Source organism: Micromys minutus, assembly GCF_963924665.1.
Source record: "Micromys minutus genome assembly, chromosome: 12".
Taxonomy (NCBI): domain Eukaryota; kingdom Metazoa; phylum Chordata; class Mammalia; order Rodentia; family Muridae; genus Micromys; species Micromys minutus.
Genome location: NC_137981.1, coordinates 26,985,004 through 27,009,237, shown reverse-complemented (window position 1 = coordinate 27,009,237; position 24,234 = coordinate 26,985,004). Strand labels below are relative to the sequence as shown.

Here is a 24,234-nt window from a genome sequence, read left to right as displayed (position 1 = left end):
GGTCCAAACATTCAGAAGCAACACATTCACAACCAGGGTGTAATTTAAACAACACTCAGACACACTCCTCATCTGACCAAACCACAAGCCAACCACTAGTCCTGTAGAATGTCAGGAGATTTAGAAACCTTAAACTCCCCTACATGTAGGAAGTTTTCCTTTATAATGCTTTACTTGGGACGCTGTGCCCGAAGAGGCATGAGGTAGACAACCAGCATCCCTGTTGACCTTGGACTACAACCTCCTTATCCAGGGGCAGGCATAAGAAATGTGTCGATATTCCTAATTTAAAAAAGAAAAAGAATGCAGCATGAGAAGGTGATCCTGTAAAAGATCAATGAGTGATTTAAATTCTTGGGCTAACTTCCAGATTAAAATGGTGAAGGGGAACAGAAAGGCAGGCACTGATTAAGGCTGAGTGAGTAACTCTGTCCTGAGTTTCCGAGCTCCCTACTTCAGAATGCTGACCCTTGTGTTCTGAGCTGGCTCCCCTGAGGAATGTGGACTTCCTTTGCAACACCAGGCACCCTGGGAAGTTTATCTCTTTTTAATCCTTTGCTTTGTTTGCTTTGTTTTCTAGAATTCGACTTAGCCTACTTGCAAAAGTCAAGAGTGGCCTTAAACTGAACAAAGTAAGCCTCAGTGTTTATCAGAAGAGACCCTGGGCAGGTCACCGGGGCCATTGCTGACTTATGTGGCTCTGCCTCCGCCTCAAGAGAGCTTGCCTTTGACCTGAGTCTTGGAGAGGAAAAGAGGAAAGGAAGTGACAGGCCAGCCTCAGGGCAGGAACAGAGGTCTCTGTGTCTAGGCTTCCTCCTTCCTCCTCAGACTTGCAGATCCAGATATGGACAGTGGGAACACAGCTATGCTTTAACTTTTTTCCCTTGGGAGTTATCTGGTCCTTCAATAAAGAGGGACAGTGAGCTTTGAATTAGAAGCAAAGGGGCTGTTGATGCCCTATTTGTTTATTTCCTGATCACCTATTTTTCTTGCAGGGATCTGTACAGGATTGAGCCCAAAGAAATGGAGGCAGTGGGACATGTGTTCTTTCTGGGTACAAATTAGCAAGGCTCACGTGCCTGGGAGCAGGGTTCAGACATCTATCTGCTCTTCTAGACAGAAGCTAAGAATCATCCTCTGTTTAAGGAGTCTTGCATTCAAGTACAGTGCCGGCACATTCAGGAGCAGTGAGCTCTGTGACTGGTGTGTCTCTATGGCTTCTGAGGCTTCAGAAAGAAAAGGAGGCTTGGGTGGGATGGGGCCCTTGTCCCTGGCCTCTTCCAAAGTTCCCAACATGTAGCAATATCATGGTTCTGCTTTCAATTCTTTTTAAGTAACCTTCTTCCTTAGTATGTCCCACTGTACCACACCATACCATACCACAGGTTGACCAACTGATCCACTCATTCCTCCTGTTTTCTCCTGAGACATGGTCCGGTTACATTGCCTAGCCTTGCTTCTAACTCCAATGCTCCAGGATTCACCTGATCCAGCCCAGGACTACAGGCATCCACTTCCAGAATCACTTCGCTCCTGAGAAAGAAAGATGCCTTGACCTATGGACCAAAGAAAATTCTAGCAAGTAAAGAAAGGAGCAAGACATAGTTGCAGATAGTACAAAGGACAATCATGCCCAGCGCATACTCCTAAGGCAGCATTTTTGGCAGGGAACAGGAGGCTGAGATGCTAGATAATCCTGGAGGAAGGCTTCTCTGATGAAAGCCCAAGTCTCCCAGAGACTATGGAACATTGTCCTCACAGCATAGCGGCCATTGCTGTCTTAACCAGAGCAGCTGTTATTGCCATAGGAGACCCTTAATATCTGGCCTGTTGTGTTTTCTCAGCAGAAAGGTTGGAGAGGATTGTTTGAGTCTCATCTGAGGTTCTGACCACCTCTTCCTATACTTTTCCCCTAGTTGTCTGTAATTCTATGCCAACTGCAAGTGGTCTTGGGGGTAGTAAGTATCTAAGAAGCGCAGAGTTAACTCCGTTTATAAAAGGACAAGGTGTCCTTTTTAGGAATGTGAGACAGACAGACTGAAGTGAGTATCCCTAGCTCAAGAGTCAACCTTTGCTGTGACCTTTGTCCTTGGATGTGACCTACATCTGCCTTTTAAGCTTCCCTGACAATTGAATTCTTTGTTAAGAAATCAAGGGTATGGGCTTTGTTGTCTTGCCCACTACCTCCTTGGGAATACACACAAGGTCTGACTATTGGTGCCAGGTCCCAAGACAGTCCCAGCAGTCAGGAGTTGACTGGGATGCCCAGAGTTAGGAAGAGACTGCTGGACAAATGGATCCTTTTAAAATGTGTACTTTCTTTGCCTTTATAGATGGAATTAACATTCCTCTGTGCAGATTTCCTGTGGTGACAAGTGTTTTATGACCTTTGGAATCATTGGGGACATATTGTTGTGACAGGTTCACTCCTAGGCACTGTAACTCTGCTTTCCCTAGTGTGCACCTAGAAGGTGCTGTGTGAATTGTTCTTCTTGAGTTCTAAATCCTGCCTTGGGCTGCACAGAAGGCCAAGGCCTAAGGCTCTCAAGATCTAAAGACTCCTCCATGTGGGGTCCTGAAAGTTGGAGCCTCTTTCCCTTCTGAGTGGTGTCCCCTACTCAGGCAAATCCTCCCTTTCCTCCAGGACCTCAGGGACACTGCCAGAGAACCTTCATTTTAACAAGGACTAGTTGATTACCCTGATTGCTAAATGTTTCCCAGCTTAGCCTACCAGGCACTAGGCAGCTGCTGCTGAGGTCAGCATGCTGTGCACAGAATGCTTTAGCCAACTTGACCAAGCAAGAGACAGAAAGGCTGAGGTGGGTCTCCCAGATTCAGAGTCAATCTTTGTCACGATCTTAGTCCTTGGAAATAACCCACATCTGTCTTTTTTAGCTCCTCTCATAGTTGAGTTCTTTGTTAGAGAAAGAGGGCACGGGTGAGCAGAGTCGGGAGAGATTACTGGACTAACTGAAGTGTGTAAGCATCCCTAATGCAGGTGGGGATCAACCAGTCCAGATAGCTGTTGCTGATGTCGAAGACCAGGAAAACGCTGAAAGTCTCTCCCTGAACTGAAGGCATTAGCAAAGGGTCTTTATGTGAACTCAGCCAAGGCTAAAACACATCCTTCCCATGGACATTTCTGGGGTTTCCTTTTCAAGTTAGGATTCTCAATTCCCCTATATAAGGGTGAGCTCCCTGAGGCCTGTCAAAGGATCTCATTTGCAACCTCCTTCCTGCTCCTAGATTAAAGTGGATCTTCTGAGTCCTCTGGGCTACAACCTTCCACCCCCCCCCCCCCCCCCCCCCCCCCGCGCGCGCCTAATTCTGTGTTTGCTTTCAGCTAGCAGCTCCTAGAGAGGCAGCAGTGTGGTACATCTTACAACTTACTAGATTCCTTCCTATTCTGCTCTCTCGCAGAGGGTTTAGAATAGCTGGCAGCTTTGTTGTCTGGGCCGCTGCCTCTTTGAGAAGACACACAGGGTCTGTGTACTGGTGCCAGGTCCCAGGACAACGATGTATCAGCCAGCAGTCAGGAGTTGAGTAGAGTAGGAACAATCTTTATTCCTCTCCTTTGCTTGGATCTTGGAACCAATTGACTAATAGGCACAGTGGTCAAGTAAAACAAAGCCTCTCTTACTGATGCAGTTGTACCGAGAAAGCCTCCTTCTGCCTCTCTGTTCAGTAATAGTCCTCATCTCCCTCTTTCTCCATGTAGGACCTACATTCTGTAGCAACTGGAGGTTGGGGCCTACACCTGACTTTCCTGGATTCAGGCAGGACAGGAGAGAAGACGGTGCATAAATAATTGCACTGGGGGGGAGGGGAGGGGGAGGGGGGAGGGGGAGGGAAGGGGGAGGGGGAGGAGAGGGGAGGAGGAGGGGAGGGGAGGGGAGGGGAGGGGAGGGGGAGGGGAGGTGATAGCTGCTTCCTTGCAGGAGCTCCAGTGAGGAGTCTTCCCTGAGGCATGTAGGGCCTCTGCCCCCTCACGCAGCCCCAGTCTCTATCAACAGGACAACCTTCCAGAGGATGTCAGGTTCCAGAAATTACACCAATTTGAACATAAGGGCTGTTTGCTGTCCCTCCCCTACTGTCAGACTGTACTGGTTTATAAGGCAAGGAGACCAATAGCCAAAACACACAGACTTGTTGGCTTTTGTTAAAGAGCCTAAAGCCTCCTGACGGCTCGCTAGTTCACTGGGAGTGAATTTTGCAAAAATGTGCATCTTCTTCCAGAATGTCTTGGGCCAACATGAACAATCTGTGGTTGGAAAAATGTGTCACGTTTTCTTTTGGTCCCTGTGTTTTGTGGTGGTAGAAATCAAACCCAATGCTTCACACATACTATGATGTACTTGACCCCCTGACTGAGCTATAGCCTCCAGCTAAATGCTTTCTAGAATATTGGTATTCTCTTTCACCCGGTCCACCCCAGAGAGGCCTCGTTCACTCCGTGCCTACAGGACAGACTGGCTAAGGTCACTTTGTATCAGCTTTGTGCATGTGCCACACGGGGAGGTACATCAATGCAGGGAGCAGAGCCACAGCTGCTCCACTACAAAGCCCTAGCTGTGGACAGGCCTATCAGACACCAGTCTGTGTTCTCAGACACATAGTTTGACATTGTGTCAAATTCACTTGAGATAGCCCAGGATTAGCAGCTGAAATGAGAGAGTTACAACAGAACTTCGGGAAATTCCGGAATCCCTGGCCGGGTTTCTATACAGCTTTTTTTTTTTTCTTGTAGGAGAGGATAAGTGTTGCTAATCTTCCAGTGCCAAGTGATAAGGAGTGCACTTTCCCACAAGCTGTCTGGACTGGAAAGGCAGGTGAAAGTCTCCACAGTTTGGGAATCCCCATTTGTGAGATTTCTTGGGATGGGTCAACATGTTGCTCTAAGTAGAATTGGAATTGTTTCACTGTCAGAATTCGGGAGGCAGAAGGACCTGAACTTGGATTAAATCAGAACCAACCACAGGTTCTTTCCCTAAAAGATGTATGGGAGTGATTGTTGGGCACCTGCTTTGGCTAACGGTCAGGGCTAGTCACAGGCATGGGGACACTTTCATTTTGGCCATCACTCCACGTAAAAGGACTTGGAGGCAAAGATCCCTTCTAGGCATGGATGGGAACCATAGCCGCCAATAAAAGCAACAGTTATGCCTGTGGGTAGAGGTGTTACACATTTGGACAGGAGGGATGTAGTGGAAAGCACTCTGTGCATTCTAACCTGTGTAGCCCTCGCCTTCCTCAAATCACTAAGACATCACGCACGTCAGTGGCTTGCCTGGGTTCCCACACCCAGCAGGTGGCAGTTGAGTACTTCAAGCCGATGTACATGGGCTTACCACACCCTTTTAAAACATCGTGTGTACGTGTTTTATGAATTCGTACTTGTTAGTATATGTGCATATATGCATGAGAGGACAGGTCCATGATGAATGTCTTTTCTGAATTGCTTTCCAACTTTAGTTTTGACATAATCTGTCACTGCACCCGAAGATCTTTGATTCAGCTAGACTGGCTGGCCAATGAGCTTCAGAGTCCCCTAAGTCTCCATGTCCCACCACCTCGTCACTGGGGTTACACACATGCTTTGCTATGCCCAGATGTTTTCCCCACCCACTTTTTAATGTTTTTGAGAATTTCATAAATAGTTATAACATTTTGATCAAGCCACCCTCCCTGTGCCACCCCCTCCATTTCTACTGTGTATCCCCACCACTACTTGCTTATGCCAACTTCATGTAGCCTTCTTCTTGAAATGACATTTTATTGCTGCCTAGAAGTCCATGGATGTGGGACCATCTACTAGAGCATGGGTAGCCTTTGAAGGCCACCTCCCTGAAGAAAAACGACTCTTTCTCCCACAGCAGTCACCCATCACTGGTAGCCTCTCAGACAGAGGTGGGACTTGTGAGACCTGACCATCCTGGTTTTTGGCTGGCTTGATCCTGTATAGGTCTTGTGCACACACTCACAGCTACTGTGAATTATTATGTGCAATGGTCCTGTCCTGTCTGGAAAATACTGTTTGGCCTCAGGCATCTTATTTCTCTTCTATAGTAATTCCTGAGCCGTTGGGAGAGGGATATGTTATAGATGTCCCATAGAGAATCGAGCACAGCACGGTCTCTTATTCTCCATGTGTGATCGGTTGGGGATCTCTGTGCTAACTATCATGTACTGCCCACAGACGCTTTTCTGAAGAGGGCTGAGAGATGCATTAATCTCTGGGTGTAGAGATGAGAATTTGGTCAGGGCCAGTTTATTACTTCCTCTGGGAGAGCAGCCGGTGCTCTGAACCACTGAGTCATCTCTGCAGCCACATGCAAAGCTATAGGTATGAGCTTCCATACATTGGCTCTCACACTTGTTTTTAGACAGGGTAACAAACAGACTGCACAGACAAAGAGTGAAGGAGTCCACATCAGACATGTAAGCCTTCTGGAAGTCTGTCTGCAATTGCTCGATAGGAGAGACAGAGAAAGTGACAGCCAGGATGTTTTGAAGGCAAATGAGTTTGGGGTGTTCCTGATGAGGTACGAAACCTGTGTGGACTGTGACAAACAGTCTGAGCTTCCTGCAACGGAACCCTGAGGGACTAAACCCAAAGCAAGAAACATCCAGATTAAAAAATAGAGTTCCTAAGCAGTTCAAACCCGGAATGGATATGGTGAACATTAATCTCCACCACGCTCTCAGGAAATGGACGATTTCTCTAGAGACTTTGTACTTGTCCTAACAATGTCTGACATTCACTCTGGAAAACTTCTCAGGCACACCGAGACGATGTCAAAAATGAAAACCAGATGGGAGGAACAAGTCTGGGGGCCATATTTGCTATGGAAGTTGTCAGGCACAACTGCTAACATTGATCATTAGCTTGGTTAGGAAATCAGAGGAGAAACTAGAGGATTCATTGGAGAACTGGGATGTGTGAAGAATAATTAGACAGATAATCCTGAGATGAAAGATGCCATAGCTAAAAAGAAAAAAATAAAGAGGCTTTTTGACACACAGAAAGAGAAGATCAGCTGTCTAGAAGACACCTCAAAATCTAATATCCAATAAATGTCCCAAAGACGAAAAGATAGCAAATTAAGAATTGATATCTATAGCAACAATAATTCAGACACATATAGGAGGCACAATAGAACAAAATGAACGTGCATTTCGTCTCTGTCTCATTTCTTGCCTCTTGTGCCGGTTCCTTCTGCATTCTACCTGCCTTTCTCAAACTCGGGTCCTTGATTCTCTTGTCTAGAGCTCTTCAGTTGTTAACCACAGATCACAATTAGCAATTTAAATCTAAATTACTGAAAATTTAATTCAATTGTATTTTTGTTTGTTTGGTGTTTTTTGTTTATTTGTTTTTCAAGACAAGGTTTCTTTGTGTAACCCTGGCTGTCTTAGAACTAGCTGAGTAGACCAGGCTGGCCTTGAACTTACAGGGGTCTGCTTTCCTCTGCATCCCCAGTGCTGGGGTTAAAGGCATGCTGTCTTGGTCATACTATCCACATTTTAAGTGTTCAATTGTCATATTAGTCAATAGCTGCTGACATGGGCAATACTCACGTGGAACATTTCTGTCAACACAGAAAGTTCTTTCTAACATCAGCTCAGCCCCTGATGCACGTGTTTTGTTGCTGTCTGTTTAGTTCCCTAGAGTGATATAGTGTTTAAAACTGTAACTCAACTCATTCTACTGAAAGCAGAGTAAATCCTTTGACCAACCAGCATGTAAAAGAAGAGTAAAACAATCTCAAGAGTAAGAGACTGCTGTCTCTAAGAGAATACAGAATAGTCTCAGGGCCTGTTCCCACCAATTCAGGGTTCCAGGTGCTTCTGTCTGGAAGTAAATACCCAGTACTGGACCATGAAAGAAACTAAGCTCACAAAAGAAGTGGTTATTTGGTTTTGATCCCCATCAATGAACTCTTTTATATTTGAAAGTATATGGGACAGGTGAGACTTTCATTAAGGCTGTACTTTGGCTTTGCCATTTGCTGGTTTTTAAACACAGACAGTTTTCTTTGCCTGTTCTGGGGCCCAAGTTTCTTCACTTTTGGTGGAAGCCATTGTGTTTCTCCTTGGTATCTGGGTTGTGAAGACTTAAGGCAGTTTTGTCAATATGGACATTATAAATTTAAAGGACATTAGTACCATATGGCACCGTTTGGGGTTAGAGTGTGGGTCAGGGCTGTAAGCTGTCATGTCTCATTCCTGTACCTTTGTGTTTACAGTGATCTCGCTCAAAGCTGCAGAAGATTCATCATTTGAGAAAAAGAAAGTGACTTGGGCATTTTTTGAAGGTAAGTCTGGCATCTTGACACAAATTCACTTTTAGACAGAAAGAGAAGAACAGAAAAAGAGAAAGAAAGGATTCGAGTCTCTTAGTATTTTCATGGCATCAGGTTATGTTCCTGGACTGGTCTTTGTAGGAGTGAAATGGGAATCACTGTGGTATCCTTCACTGTGTACCAAGTGGGGAGGGGTGAAAGTCTTATTCTGCCTAATTCTATTTTCCTCGTTTTACCAGCCCCATAGTCTTCCTAGGTGATACCAAGGAGGGACTTCCCAGGGATGTGAACTTAAAGGATACATCCACTGAAGCTGTCTTTGATTTTTGGTTGCTTTAGAAGTTTGGGATCCTGAAGACCTTGAAAGCTATAAGCAAGTTATTTTCATCTCATGTTGGAACGAGTCAGGGAGCTTGAAAAGCAGGGATGCTTTACCCTCCAGAGAGATTCTGACTTAGGTGGAAACGTATGCATATCTTTCCATTTGACTCCCCATTTGACCCCAGCAGGCAGCAGGCAGAAATCCATGGCCTGAGGGACAGTCTCTAGCAGCATTCGCTCCCTGAAGCTTATTTTGAATGCCAACTGAACTCTGAGGTGGTCCCCATGTCTTTGGGAGGACTGTACATCAGTCTTGGCACATTTGGTAGCATGATTTGAATCTCTAAGACACTTTGTATAACACAAACCTCTGGCATCCATTCAAGTATGAGTCTTGGAGTGGAGTTCTCAACAGTGGGGGTTTTTCTGCCACTGTAGGGGACATTTGCTGGATTCAGGGGACAGTTTTGGTTGCTTCAAGTGTGGGCATGCCACTAGCAGCTTAAGAATAGAGACAATCCACAAGACAGTCCTCATATCAGAGGACTCAGCCCCCAGGTGCCAAGAGAGGTTATAGGCCTCTGTCTCAAAGAGAGAGTAGAGAAATGGTCATTGCAAAGTAACCGAGGAGTTTGACCAGAAGCAGTGACATCATGCACTCTAAGTTCTAAGGCAGAGCCATTGATGTCAAGAGGGCAAGGTAGGACCTTTGGAAGGATTCCATCTTGTGAAGTCTTTGGGTTGACTGATGAAAAATAGGCTGGTCAAAGGCTCTAGGAAGGAGGAGTGTGCTTTTCCTCGCTACCCAGTGTGTGACCAAGAGAGTAGTTACAGAAGAGGAACTGGCCTTACAGGGAACGCACAGGGTTTCAAAGCTCCTTTCTCAAAAGCGTGTTAGAAAGAGACCATCGATCTCTGTAAAACTTCGTTCTAATTGTGAACATGAGTGGCTAACCAAACACTTTGACATAACCATTCAGTTTGCCAGGACTTACTGTTTAATTTAATAGTTGTTAAGTAGGGTGCTTTTTTATTTTTTAAGATTACATTTTAACCAATAATGCATCTCTGTAGTTTGGAGTTTTCTTCTACACTTCATAGTTGCTTTTTCCTTTATCTCATAACTTTCTCCAAGCAAAGCTGTCCCTGGTTCCCTCTCCCTCTGTCTCTCAGTTGGCTTCCTCTTGGGCAGAAATAAAAGTGGTTCTCTTCCCCTTGCGGGAGGAGGAAGTGGTGGAAAAAAGAAGCAAGTTTTTCTCTTCTCGGTTGCAATTGAGTAAAACTGAGGCAACCCAGCTGAGCTTTACCTTGTGTCTCTGATGCTGTCTTGAGCACGGGCGCTTTGCTGGAATGAAGTAGTGGAAATGTCTGCGAGGTTCCCTAAGGAAGCTCACTGAAGAGCATGTCAGAGGGAACCCTGGATCCAGTACTTACTAACACATTAGGCATTATGTTCTCAGGAGTCGGAGCTGGCTTTGACAGGAGTGATCTAAAGACCGAATTTTAAACCCACCAACAGTACAATTTAAAAAGATCTGATACATTTGGAAGGGCGGTGGCAGTTAGTCTTGCCACCCTTTGCTCTAAGATACTTTGTATAATTGGCAACATTGTATAACTCCACAGATCTTGAGTCTAAGCGAAACTCCTAATATAAGGGAAAATGCAACTTGTGGCCCGGCATGGACTTTTTTCTCAATAGAGACAATCAAGGCCTGTCCAAGACTGGAAGTTGACGGTCTCACTATGCACCCTGTATGGTAGCTGTTTCCATGCCTTCTTTCCCTGTTCGGAAGGAGATGGTGTTGGTGGCCATGCTGCTGGTGGTAACAGCTTCATCATCATCATCATCATCATCATCATCATCATCATCATCATCATCATCATCAGCAGCAGCAGCAGCAGCAGCAGCAGCAGCAGCAGCAGCAGCAGCAGCAGCATTTCTCATGCGTTTTGCTTTTTTAGCCCACCGCAGCATTGGCAAGGTCAAGGGTGTAGTTGAAACTCTCTGGCACAGGATCTCAGGCCTTTTGCCCTTTTGTTCCGGATTGGAAGAGCTTCAGTGTGGGTTGTAGACAGATATCTGTCCTCCTGGGGCTTAGCTAGGCCTGGCTGTGTGCCTGCCCAACAAAACAAGCATTGATTGTCAGGGCTCTTGATGAGATATTGGAGTGAGTTAAAATCCCTCAGGGCTATCACTCAGGTATTTTGCCCTGAGCAAGATGGTATTACAGACTGCATTAAAAATAGTGGAAGTACACCGAGTTTTATTGCCGGAACAGCGATTCCCTAGGCTCTTGCCTTTGAACTGGAAACGTAGAACACTGACCCTGGCTTTCTTGACTGTTGTTTCAGTGTGTGTATGTGTGTATGTGAATGGGAGGGGAGTTGGTTGTGCAAAGGAATGCTGGCAAAAGAAACCCAGTTTCAAAGCAACTCTGAATACTCTGTTGGGTTGCCAGGCAACAGGTACTTTTGTCCTGCCTGGCTCTGTTGGCAGTCTGGGAGGATGGGCAGGAGCTGGCACAGTAACATTGTCACCCTGTGTTGGCCTCCCTGTGGTGTGCATAGTCACTTCAGCCTGCTGGCCCCACCATCTGCTTTGGGGAGACCTGGCTTCATATATTTATTTTTCAGCTTGTCTCAAAATGGCAGTGGCGTCTTTAGCAGTTCAATGGCAAAAGACAAAAATCACAAACAGATTAAGAGACTAGAACATGATGCTTCCTATTGCTGTTGAGTGTGTGGGTATAGATGAAGTTGTATTTTGTTGTTTATATATTCATTTACTTTGCATTTATCCATTCATTTTATTATTAATTTGGACGGATTGAGGTCCAGTGCCTTACATAGTCTGTGTTTGTGTTTTTCCATGACACAAAATACTCTGCCCTATGTAGTCATTCATTTATTCATTCATTCATCCATTCATTCATTCATTCATTCATTCATTTTGGATGCTGCAGAATTGACCAGGGGCCTCATGCATTTTATGAGCACTCTATCATCAAGCTAAATGCCCCAGCCTCTCTCCCATGTGGTATTTAAAAGCTGGGTTTAGATTTGGCTAAGCGTAGTTTTGTTGAGTTTGGGTCTAAAGGTTTAATTTCACTCTTCAGACAGTGTTATTTGGTTGGGCTTGAGTTCTGAAACTTTTTGGGTCATCTTTTATAAATAGATCAGATGTGAAGTTAAGGTGACGTCAGGCCAGCATGCCAGTCTGAGAACAGTGTCTGGAACACAGGGTCAGTTTTCCTGCCCTGTCACTGTAAAAAGGTGACCCTGGAGGCTTCTGATCTTGTAAGACTGGCTTTCAGTTAGCTTTCGTTTACAGAGAAAACTGGGGTCAGTGGCAGGGTCACTGTTCTTCTGAACAGGCTTGTCATCCTTTATGTAGCAAAAGAAATGGTTGGCATGGGAGACACAGGGAGGACTTCTTAGTCTCTATTGCTGCCTGGTTGAGGGAAAATGGATGTGCATTTTTCTTCCTGGGAAGTAACACACTTTAAGGATCCTAAAGCTCCAAGAGCAGAGGAGAGCACATCTATTGTAACCCGTGCATGGAGACCCACGTGCAGGTGGGTGAGTGACGCCAACTGACTTGTGTGCATTGCCACCAGAGCCTCTATGCTCGGAGCAGCAGAGCATTACAGAGTGGCCAGATGTCCCATGATTGTGCAGTCACAGCTGCCTGGTCCCCCTTGTCATGACCAGGCAAGATCAGAAACCACAAATAGACCTTGAGTTCTTTGCCCCCCACCAGGGTAGAGCAGACCCCAGATGTGTGTGGTGTGTGTAGGAACACCTGTCGAGAATAATAAACCTCGGAGATCACCTGCAGCCTGTTCCTCCGTGGTCCCTCCAGTCTAGAACCATAGAAAGAGAGCATGAATGAGCAGACAGGCAGGCGAGGATGCTGTTATCCTGGGGCTTAGAAACTTTAGTAAGACAGTTTTCTCTTCCTATTCAAGAATGAAACAAAAGCCAAATTATTCTGTCTTTTTGGGGGGCTCACATCTGAGTCCCTTGGAGACTGGTTTTGTCTTCATTTGCCCAAGTTCTGTCTTACCCGGCAAGGGAATTGGGTTATTTACCAGTATTTTTTTTTTTTTTTATTCATACCAGCTAAGTTCCTGGAGTAATTTACTCAATGATGAACAAATCAAATCAGAACTGGTGGTGGGGGGCATCACAGAATTTGGACTGTTCTGTATCCTGTCCTCAGTCTGGATCTGTAACCTCAGTTGATCATGCCTTGTCTCTCTCAGAATCCACAAGTCCCATTGTTGGGTTTCACATTGTTGAAATGGAGGCACAAGCCTGTCTTCTCTAACCAATCCACCGATCAGACTATATATCCACACACAAGGACACATGAACCCCTGTACAGAAGAGCTGGACTTTACTCCCAGGAGAAGGGCACTCTATTTCCAACTGGAGCTCCCTACACCCTGTGACTTTCCATTCACTGTAACTTGGCTTCCATCAGGACTGTCCCAGCGGCATGGGTGGGAAGACCCCATGGTTGCTGAGAAATCTTCCTTCAGCTCCCCTCTGCTTCTACCACAGCTCCAAGATCCTTGTGGAAGACCCTTCTTTCTGCTGACTCTCTCATCTGTTAATAAAACTCATCTGCAACATACAAGTCCCAAGATAGGCAGCACTACCTAGAGAGACTCCTGTCTCATTAAAAAAAAAAAAAACCTAAAAAACAAAAAACAAAAAAGCCATCCTCTTGTCCTGTGGCACTTCCTATTTAGACTTTCTGCTCTGCTCAGTATCCATGGGGATTATATGCCATGACTTCTCCAACCCAAAGATATTGAAATTCATAAGTATACAAGTACCTTATAAGAAATCTTGCAGTATTTGCATGTAACCTGTGCTTGTCTTCATCTCTTATGATTTACAATACTTAGTACAATGTCTGAGCTATACAAATAGATACTGTGTTATTTAGCCAAGTATGATAAGAAAAAATGCCTACTCATTCATCATAATCAGTTTTTTAAATATGTTTTGTCTTTAATACTTTTCTGTTGCTATGACAAAAATATTACGGCCAAAGAAACTTATAAAAGAGAGCATTTAATTTGGGGGTTTATGTTTCTAGAGTCCATGACTGTCGTGGTGAGGAATATGGCAGCTAGGCATGGTATGGAGCAGTAGCTGAGAGCTCACATCTTGATCATAAGAGGAAGGCAGGGAGCTAACTGAGAATGGTGTGGGCTTTTAAAACCTACAAATCCACCCCCAGTGACAGATCTCTTCCAACAAAGTCACACCTCCTAATCCCTCCTAAACAGTTCCATCAATTGTGGACCAGATCAATCATTTAAATATATGAGCCTCTCATTCTGACCTCAACCTTTATTTAAATTTGTGTACATAAATGTTTCCCTGCATGTATATCTATGCACTATATGTGTGCAGTGTCCTCAAAGGCCAGTAGAGTGTGTTGGCTCCTGTTGAACTAGAGTTAGACAACTGTGAGCCACAATGTAGGTGCTGAGAACCAAACCTGAGTCCTCCAAAAGATCAATGAGTATTTTTAATCAATGAATCCATTTGTCTAGCCCCCAATGCTGTTTTTTGTTTTAATAATATTTTTGATCCATGATTGATTCAGTTTGTGGATGTAGAAACTGGAGACAAAGAGACACAATTATACTTCACTTTTAGTTCTAAAACTTTAAGTAGCCAGGATCAGAAATCTACTCAGTCTGCTTAGACAAAAATGTTGGGCAACTTGAAGAACATGAAGGTACTTACTGACTCCGGGCATAGAATCTGTACCAGGCCTTCTAAGGATCCTGGCCAGGTATTACTCTTGAGGTTCTAACAGAAGCTCAAATCTTGAGAGAAGGTAATACATGAAATAATTTATGAATGCTCATTCTAGAATTTTTAATTATGAGGAAAACATGTAGAAACCTTAGTTAGTCATGGTAGATAATTTGAATACTTATTTGGTGGACTAGAGAGATGGCTCGATGGTCAAGAGCTCTTGGTCCCATTTTGAAGAAACAGAATTTAGTTCCTAGCACTCACACTAGATGGCTCACAACCACCTGTAACTCTGGGGAATCAGATGCCTTATTTAACCTCTACAAGCGCTTGTATGTACACACACACACACACACACACACACACACACACACACACACACACTTTCAGTCACTACCAGCCGAGTTGGAGTGACTTAATTTAGCTGCATTCCCATCAGCTTTCTGAATAGTGTGTGCATGGTCTTACTCTGGTTTCCTTTTACAAATGACTAAGCAAGTTGAATGCATTTATGTGTGTACTCACCACTATATATCTTGTCTGGTGAAATATCTCTGCATGCTTTACCCACTTTCCAGAAAGAATTCTTGGCTTAATATTTACAGTTGATTTTTAGAGTTCTTGACATATTCTAGACATGATTCCCTATTTGGATATCTGGTTTTAAATGCTTCCTCCAAACCTGCAGCTTGAGTTTTTACCTTCTTCATGTGGCTATTTACAGAGTAGCAGTCTTCACTTACAGTGACTCAAACTTATCTTCTCTAATGACTAAACATATATGCTGGGTGGGTGGTTGGCCTCTGAGCTGTATCCCTAGCCCTCAAGGTCAGCTCATAGAGAGGATGCCTCTGATGACAAGTCTAGGTACTCTGCCTCTTAGACTAGATCTGAAGGTTTTCCTCTTGTGTGCATTTGAAGTTCTTTTAGTGGTGGTTCATTCTGAGCTAATGTTTTTAACAACGTGCCTTTCAGATCTCTATGTGTATGCTGTCCTTGTGTGCTGCGTGGGGATCCTCAGTGTTCTACTCTTCACCCTGGTCATTGCCTGGCAGTCTGTGTTTCACAAGAGGAAATCAAGAGGTAAGAAAACAGATAAGGTCATGTCTAGAATGGAAAGGCATCCACCCACACACAGGCGGGAGATGTTGGACAAAGTATCACCTTGGTGGGAAGGCATCCAGGGTCAGCAGTTGTTTACCTGGAACCAGCAAGGGAGGGGAATGAGATGACTTGCTTCTTATAGGTGTTGCTGAAATAAACTGAAGATGGTCAAACCAGCTAAATTCCCTTTTCTCGTACTTCTTCCCTCCTGGGGCCTTTGGTTTCTTAACCATGATCATGGTGTTTGTCCTAAGAAGGCTGTGGCTGGAGCAGCTAGGCATTGCATTTGGGATCAGAGAGTGAATTTGGGGTGAAGGTTCTGAACCAAGGGGCTTGCAAATATCTTCTTGGCAGGCAGGCGGGACCTGAGATATCCCTCTCTGTTCTTTTCCTGTCCAGTGCCTACTCCTTTCTTGCCAGAGTCCCTGGTTTCCTGGAGGCTGTCCTCAGTCCCCTCTCTCCGTGTGCTTTCTCAGACATTGCAGTCTATGACTCCTATCTCCCCACGAATGCTTCTGACTCTAATGGCAGCCCATATCTCTTATTGAGCTCAATTTCCCAAGTCTGGAGGAAGTTCTAAGAATATATCCAGCTGTTTGCCTTTGTTCTGTTCTCCAAAGATGGCTCAGCAGACCTTCTCCAAGGGTGTTGGCTGACTCTTCATGGCTTGCTTGAGCTTCTCTTTCTTTAGTTCCTCTTTTGAGTATTTCTCATGCACACCTTACCCCAGAATCTCTGAAAGTAATGGGGAGAGAACACAGTTGATCTCAGAAACAACCAAGACACACTGAGCCCAGTTTCAAGGACACCTCCTCACTGTGCAGACAGAAATCCAGCCTCTGTTTCTCTTCTTGTTCATGGAGACTTTGGGAACAAGAGCACATCCATCTGGGAGCTGGGAAAGAGGAGACACTCAAACTCCTGAGCACATTCACAGTGACCTGGGAGTCACTGTCTCGGTCACTATTAGGCTAAGGGTGTGGATGAAGGAAGAGTTAGCTTCTGTTCATGTTCACGGGGATCTTTAATGACAGCTATAAAGGGGACAGCTTTGTGGGCAAGACTGAGAAAATTAGTAAGGAAGGATGGGCAACCATTACCTATGGGAAACCATTGCTCAAAGGGTGAGGAGGAAAAGTTCTGGGACCTGTAAGTGCTGCTGACGCCGTGGGGCTCGGAGGTTAAGAGCACTGGCTGTTCTTCCAGAGGACCTGGATTCAATTTCTCACCACCAACATGATGGTTTACAATCATCGTTAACTCTGGTCCCAGGCAACCTGATACCCTCCCAGGGCCTCTTCCAGCAGCAGGTATGAATATGGACATCTGAACATACAGGCAGGCAAAACAACCACACATAAAGTAAAATAAAATTAAACAAAGAACTGTGGTTGTGGGAGAGGTGGTCCAGAAGATCAGTTCAAGCAATGTCTAGCTGATGCAAAGAGAGAGCTGGCTCAAGGATCCTGAGTTCACAGCCTCTCTCCTCCAGCACAGCGGTCCCTAAATGCTTCTTCCCCTTGAAGTTCAACCAAATCCAGCAAGTACGGAAGACAAAGGTGCCGTCAGCAGCTTCCAGGGGTTGGATGCAGTTGACAGGGAGCAGAGAATGGAAAATGCAGCCCTGGGAATGGAGCCAGGGCTACAGGCCAGATTTCTCTCCACTAGAGCCCTAATGCTTCCCTCCGGCCTTGCCTTTCACTGTGTTGCCCGTGGGTACCTTCCTCCACAGCATCTGCCACCCCATTAAGATATCCCAGCGTTTCCTTAGTTTACAGTCCTCAGCTGCTTCTCTGAGCTTGTGGCAAATGTTGCCCATGGGTGTTGCCCCTTCGCCTCTTTTCCAGAGAACTCTGTGTGAGGCAGAGGCCATGCATGTGACAGATCCTCCTTGGAATTTGGCTCCTGACAGATGCTCCACAAAATTTTGAACAAATAGATTTGCTTTTCAGCTGCTCTGTTCCCAGCTGTTGCAGCTTAACAGGCACCAGCACTAGCAATCTCCAGGCTGGGTGTGTGCTAAGGGCAGCCCTACCAAGGCTTGGGAAGACTTGAACTATGGACTCCGTAGGATTTGAGGCAGCACCCAGAAATCAAAGAAATGCCAAGATAGGACCCACCTGGCATGTTCCTCTAGACCTCACAGAAAGACCTCAAGGAATGGAGCTTATAACTGGCTCATCATTCTTCCCTGCTAGGATGGGATGAAGAGTGACCACTTGTCTTCTGCATCTGAAGCCCTACCCAGCTGTCAAGAGCATTGTCTGAGCACCTGCCATAGGCTAGGCATATGTTTCTACTGCTCCCCATCTTGTGTAGCCTGCATGGTTCCCATGAGGCAATGGGCATGATAGTATCCCTAAGCTATTGACAGAGGAAAGGGCTCTGGCTGTATCCTAGAAAATCCACAGACATCTGAGGGTCACCTTTGTGAAGGGATCTTCCTCTAAATTTCCAGGGAGGCTATGAGTAGATTCTCTTGGCTTCTGTGGTTTCGGGGTAACTCTTTTAATATGTCTGAGTTTCAGAGAGGGCAGTAATCCTTTCTAGGTGACTCTTAAGAACGACATAGAATGTATATGAAGACATGGTGCTACAGTTTGAACATACGATGTCCCCAGCACAGGCTCATGTATTTGGGGCTGGGTCCCAAACTGATAGAAAGGTCCTAGGAACTTCAGGAGGTGGCACATGGCTGGAGAAAGTCGGTCACGGGGTCAGATTCTTTGGGTTTCTTTGTCAGTGGCACTGTCCTTGTTTGTTTCCTGCTTTGTATCCACCAAGAACTAAAGAGCAGTCTCAGGCCGTCGCTGCTCCTTCTTATGTGTTCAGTCTGGGCACATAAGTCTGACTGTCCATGGGCTGAACCCTCTGCAGTATGGGAGTAAGGAACTCGGCCCCCCCCCCCCCGTTTCATGTGTCTATCCAGCTATTTTGGTCACAGCTATGTTCGGGTCAGTAATTGCTATACATGTGACAGAAGCGAATATGGATGGACCTAGAGCGGTTTTAAAATTCAGGAGTAGGGCTGCGTATAAGCCCCAACTTAGGAGTTTTCAGAAAATTACAAAACACACATTGGGTTTGCATGCCCTTGTAACATCTGTTGTACATTAAAACGGAGCAAAACCACACTTAGACACCTTATGTTTAAATTAAGTGAGCTTGTGTCCTCGTTTCTTATGAATGGGTTTCTTCTTCGTCGGTGTGAACTCCAGAGAGGCACTGAACGAGAACAAATCATTTGTGGGTCATGTTATTACTACTTCTCTAGCATCCCCGTCCTCTGCCCACCAGGTAGAGACCTCATCAGCACCACAGAGTTATCCCCTGAGAAGTCCAAATTATTCCTGGTTATTGGGTTCCCCTTGAACACTAAAGCCATTGAGCAGAGTGATTCCAATTCCGGCGCTCTGTACCCTGAGCTCAAAGATGTCGAGATTTTAGAAACTGGTAGACAAGTCCAGTGGGGGTTCAAATATTTGGATGGCTCTGCTTCTGCCCCAGTGCTCTCTGGGATACTAATCCTATGCGTCTTCATTTCCTGGTGGAGATAAAGAGAAAACAGCACGATTGTGATTGGTCCCAGCTTCCTTGTCTCTCCCACTGCAGGGCTAGAAGCTTGGGGAGGCAGAAGGTACAACCTAGTTACCACAGGTGGCTAGGGAATAACTGACTGCTTCCAGGGTCTGAAGTGCTGGGCTATTTCCATAACAACCACCTAGCCAGGGCATACCACAGGAAGTGGCTTCTCTTGTGGGCTAGCTGCTGTCAATGGCTGGGGTTCTCACTGAGAACCATTAAGCATCTGTGGGACATACTACATGTGTCCAAATGATTCTGTGATTCTAAGGCGCTTGTTATTTTTTTTTTATAATGGTCTCACATTCCATGCCTTGAATTATAACATATTTACATCACTGTGACTACAGCTTAAACTGTAAATAAAGAGCTGAGTGTGGGGCTTAGTTTGAAGAGGGTCCAGTTCTTACTAGGGATCCTACTGAGAGTCTGTTGGTGTTTAGGTTTTCCCCTCCAAGTGTGTTGCTTGGACTTTTTGCATGAATGTTTGAGGAAGCCAGCTCCCCCATAGGGGGTCACAGAGTACTGAGGTTTGCAGGCTGTTTCTACCCAACAGTGCATCTTGGTTCCTGCAGAAACATTAATTACATCAGAGTAGCTGACCCACTCCTGAGGACCCTTCAACAGCATTGGCTCTCCCAACGCCAAGGGCAGTAGGCCAGCTTTCTTGGCTGCTGTTCTGCCCCAGCCATTGCTGCTATGTTTCCAGGACACCCAGCTGGGCTATGAGCAAAGTTAATTGTACCCATGTGTTCCAGCCCAGTACATGATCCCTCCATTCTGCTCCCTAGCACAAATCGCCATCTTGCTCCATTTTAGTGTCTGCAGTGACAAGGACCTTGTCCCTGGGTCTCTTTAGCTAAATCCCCTTGGAGAATACCATTCCTGAGCTCAAGGACTGAGCCCTGAGTTCTGATGGTTTTTCACGACACTGGTTTCCAAGGCCACTGCTTTTCAGGAGCTCATCTGGTCTTGCTGGCCCAGGGAGCTGGCTCGATGATCCCCCCAAAAGTTTAGTCTCTAAGGTACCTTGGGACAGGCAAGAGCAGGTGTGGCTTTTCCTTACCATGTATTATCCTCTTCGGTGTGAGCTCTGGTTCCTTCTCACTTATAGTCTGTCTTCTAAGGTCAGAGAATGGACAACTCAAGGCCCATTACAACCCACCCCTCTCCTGCCTGCATCCCTCTAAGGATGAATCAAAGAGCAAATAAACTTTGCCTCTATAGGTGCACGGAATGTGGGACAGGGAACTGTGTCCCACTCATGGCCAGGCTGGGGTGTTTGGAGAGACTACAAAGGACCGATTGGGTGGCTGAGGTGACAGAACAGAAGGATGACCTGAGGAGGTTAAAGGCTCAGCAGCCTGCAGTCAGAGACCTCTGACAGCCCCGAGGTCAACCTCATCATCTGTCCTGGGGTAGAATGCTCCACTGGCTATGCTGGGTCCCAATGGTCCTTGAAAAGCCCAGTAAGAATGGTGAAAAAGAGGCCATCTTCCCTTGGCGAGTCTTGTGAGTCTTCTAGTAGTTTCCTTGAAAGAGTCCTGGACTTGGAGCATAGATTGAAGTTCTTTTTATCTACAATGAAAATCTTCAGACACTACATATAAATTATATTTGAGCCCCCCCCCCCCAACCCGTGGACTGTAAAGCAGGGAGGGGCATCCCTCCTACTCTTCAGAATCGTGCCAGTTCTAGTCCTGGGTATGGGTGGAACGGGCATCCTGTTAGTCAACCTTCTATGAATGTGCAAAGGTCCAGGACAAATTCAGCTAAAAGGAGGAATGGTTTATTTTTGCTCACGGATTCAGAGCTTTCAGTTTCTGATCATGTGGCCCCCATCACTCGGCCCTCTGGAAGGCAGAACATCACAGCAGAGAGTATCCCCTGAGCAGAACACTTTGTTTCATGGCTTCTCAGAAGCAGAAAGAGAGACAGGAGCCCTGAAGATGCCAGTGAGCTGTGAAGCCTAGCATGACTTTGAGATGGAGGTGCTATACTATCAGGGCTGGTTTCTCCTATGGTTTCCCTCTTTTTCTTGTGGATGGCGTCTCCCCTCTGGTTCATCTGGTTTTCTGTTTGCATTTGTGACTTGGTACCTTTTGTAATATAGAAACCAGCCCTATTGAATTAGAACTCACCCTAGTGACCTTATTTTAACTAAACTCTTTCTAAGATCCTATATCTAATTACAGTCCTATTGTAAAGTGCCAGAGATTGGGCTTTCTACATAGGAATTTTGGAGGGAACACAGCATAATCCACAACACCTGCTGTGTGGTTATGGATGAGTACACTACCCTCTCTGTGCTTTAGTGCCTTTCATTACCACATAGGAACAATATTTAAAGAGGTTATTGAAAAGTTTTAATTGGCTGACAGTGCTGTGGGCTTTAAACATTTTTTTTTGCCTTATATAATTCTTAAAACACTTTTTCACAAACCCTGTGACCTCTTGTTTTTTTATTTTATGTGTTTTTAACACCTCAATTTTTTCTTTACAAGTGTAAATTGCTTCCAAAGAGGTACTTTCCAAAGCACTGCAGAAGTAGAAACCTTAAAATGATATGACTACATGTCCCTTTGTGTTCTTGGGTTTGACCACCATCCCTGATTATTTTAAGTACACCATGAGGTAGGGGAGGAGGAACCTCGACCATTAGAAATGCCATTCAGTCTTCTTCCTTCTCCTTACTCTTCATCCACTTATCCCACAGAATTCGATCCTAGCTTCACACAGCTGTTTCATTGAGTGACGATTGTGCTTATCTGTACACATGCATACGTGCACACAAATTCGAGTCCATAATTTCTCCATTTCCGTCTCTGTGACTAAGTGTTAGAATATTGTTATAACATCAAACCATAAAGGTGTCAAAATTAACAGTTTGAAAGATTATTATAAAATGAATAGCAATAACAGAGATCATTTATTTAGATTAAATAATTAATAAATTAATAAGCATAAAGTGAAGTTCTATTGGAAGTGGACTTCTATTGATATAGATTCTTGCTTTTACATTATATATCCTTACATGTCAATGGGAAAATGAGAACTCAAAATTTGCTTAGGTTATAGTTCTCCATCAATCCCACTTTTGTTCTGTTAATGGGTGTGAGCTTAGGAATATTACCTTTAATACAAAAGAAGGCAAGAATAAATGGAGTTTTTATATGTTACCCAATACCATGTACAGCTTTTGAGTTATAAATCTTAAGAATTAAATAATGATCTATTATCAAAGATGCAGTTTCAAATGCTGCCATTGACACCCAGATTAGGTCACTATTCAGTCCCTATTGGAAGAAAAATGTTGGAATTTTATTCTCATGACTTTTACCTATTAAGCTGTGAGCCATTGGAAGTCTCGGTGGAAACTAATGCTTTGTGTCAGCTCATGTGTGCTGTTCCCCAGTACAAGTCTCTATGGGATAAGTCTTGATGTGTAGATAGCATGCCTTATCTCTGTGAAGTACAAAAGGTGATTTTAGAAGAAAATCATGCTGTCATGCTAAGAGAGAAGGAAAATATAGTCAGCTCTCAGGCACATTGCAAGAGAACCCAGAAATTAACTCCTGTAAACTCTTTGGAGAACGTCCTAGAATATACAAACTAAATACTAAAGTCTATTGACTCATATGAAGTTTATCATATTGTCATAATTATGAATTGTTCGAATATATACTATGGTTGCCACTGCTGTATCCATAAAGTATCTGGCCCATAGTAGGTGTTTAGTAAATGGAATGCAGGAAAAGTTTAGATGTTAGCATAGGGGTAGTTTAGCTCTTTTTAGTTCTCCATTGCTAACAATCCTTCTCTGGACTTGGCACAGGCTGACTGTGTACCAGATAACCCTAAATGCAAGCACACAAAGCAACCATTCTATTTGATCGCTGTCCATGGGTCAGCAGTTGGGCTGAGCAGCAGCTCAGCCAAGTAATTCTGCTACTGCCCTCAGCTAGAGTCAGCCAGTCATCTGATGGTGGATCAGCTGAGGCTGGTTGTTCTGGGACATCAGCCACAGTGCTTACTGCCTTCTCTGTGGGACTCATGTTCTACTGGGTCCACAGATTAATTGACAGCACTATCACATCTGATTAAGAAGCTCCTTTGAGGTCCTATAGAGTATTGATTAGAGAATGTGAGCCTACTTTACAATGAGCAGATTCTAAGGAGAGATGACACATCCTATTTGGTCCCAATGGCTGGTCTCATGACTCAGTTGGTGCTCACATATTGGGAGACCTCACCACTCATGGTAGAATGCAACTAAGTTTGTCTTGGTCAAAGATGAATGTTGTGTTGGCAGGGCATGTGGCTTCCTACCTGGTACAGTCCATAACTGAAGTAACATCAAGTCAGTGGGGTGCCCTCTGATGTCTTTGCTATTATTTCCCCCCAAAACTTGTAGGCCAGACATCCTGAGAGTTGGTTAGTGCAGCCTCAATAACTGAGCAAAATCTGGGTCTTTGCCTTTCAGATAATGTCAAATTAGCCTCTATTTACCAACTATTATTCTTTTTCCTTTCACAGTGAGACATTATTTGGTGAAATGCCCTCAGAACAGGTAGGAATATTTTCTTTGTTGTTTCAAATAATACATTTTGATGTTTTCTTTTCTCTGCCTACTAGCAATAAATTGATTAAATACATATTCTTGCTAAGAGGTGCTGGTCAGAAGGAAGCCAAACAATGTGTGGTCTGTGTATGTTTGCATTTGTAAATAGTCCTCATACCATTCATGATCCCGACAGGGTCCAGATAGCATGCCACCCATGTTGGTCCAACCAGTACCATTTTAGTAGTTTGAAAAGCATCTTGTGGGGCCATGTGGTAACTTATGACTGATCTGAGCCACCTCTATCTGTTTTCACAACTAAGACTTCTAATCTTTTTCCAAGAGTGCTGACTCCACCCATGTTCTATTTTACCCAGTGACAGGACTCACTAGAAATATAGTGAATATGAGGTATTGAAATTCACTGACACTTTTTGAAAGCAAATGGTAAATGAAAACACCACCCAACAAAGAAAAGTTCTTTCCAAAAGTAGAAAGTAGACCAACAAACCACTGCAACATACATGTATTATTCCAAAGTAACTATTAAAATAACTATCCCCAAACTAAAAAACA

The 24,234-nt window shown here is 44.7% G+C and overlaps 1 protein-coding gene across 1 annotated transcript in view; it reads left to right on the top strand.

Annotated features, from left to right (window-relative positions):
* Positions 1-24,234, top strand: part of VSTM4 (V-set and transmembrane domain containing 4) — a 79,770-nt gene that overhangs the window by 18,920 nt on the left and 36,616 nt on the right. The window contains exons 3-5 of the mRNA XM_080926242.1: positions 8,247-8,315; positions 15,387-15,494; positions 23,634-23,667. Coding sequence (XP_080782368.1) covers positions 8,247-8,315; positions 15,387-15,494; positions 23,634-23,667 — 211 coding nt within the window. The remainder of the gene's footprint in view (positions 1-8,246; positions 8,316-15,386; positions 15,495-23,633; positions 23,668-24,234) is intronic.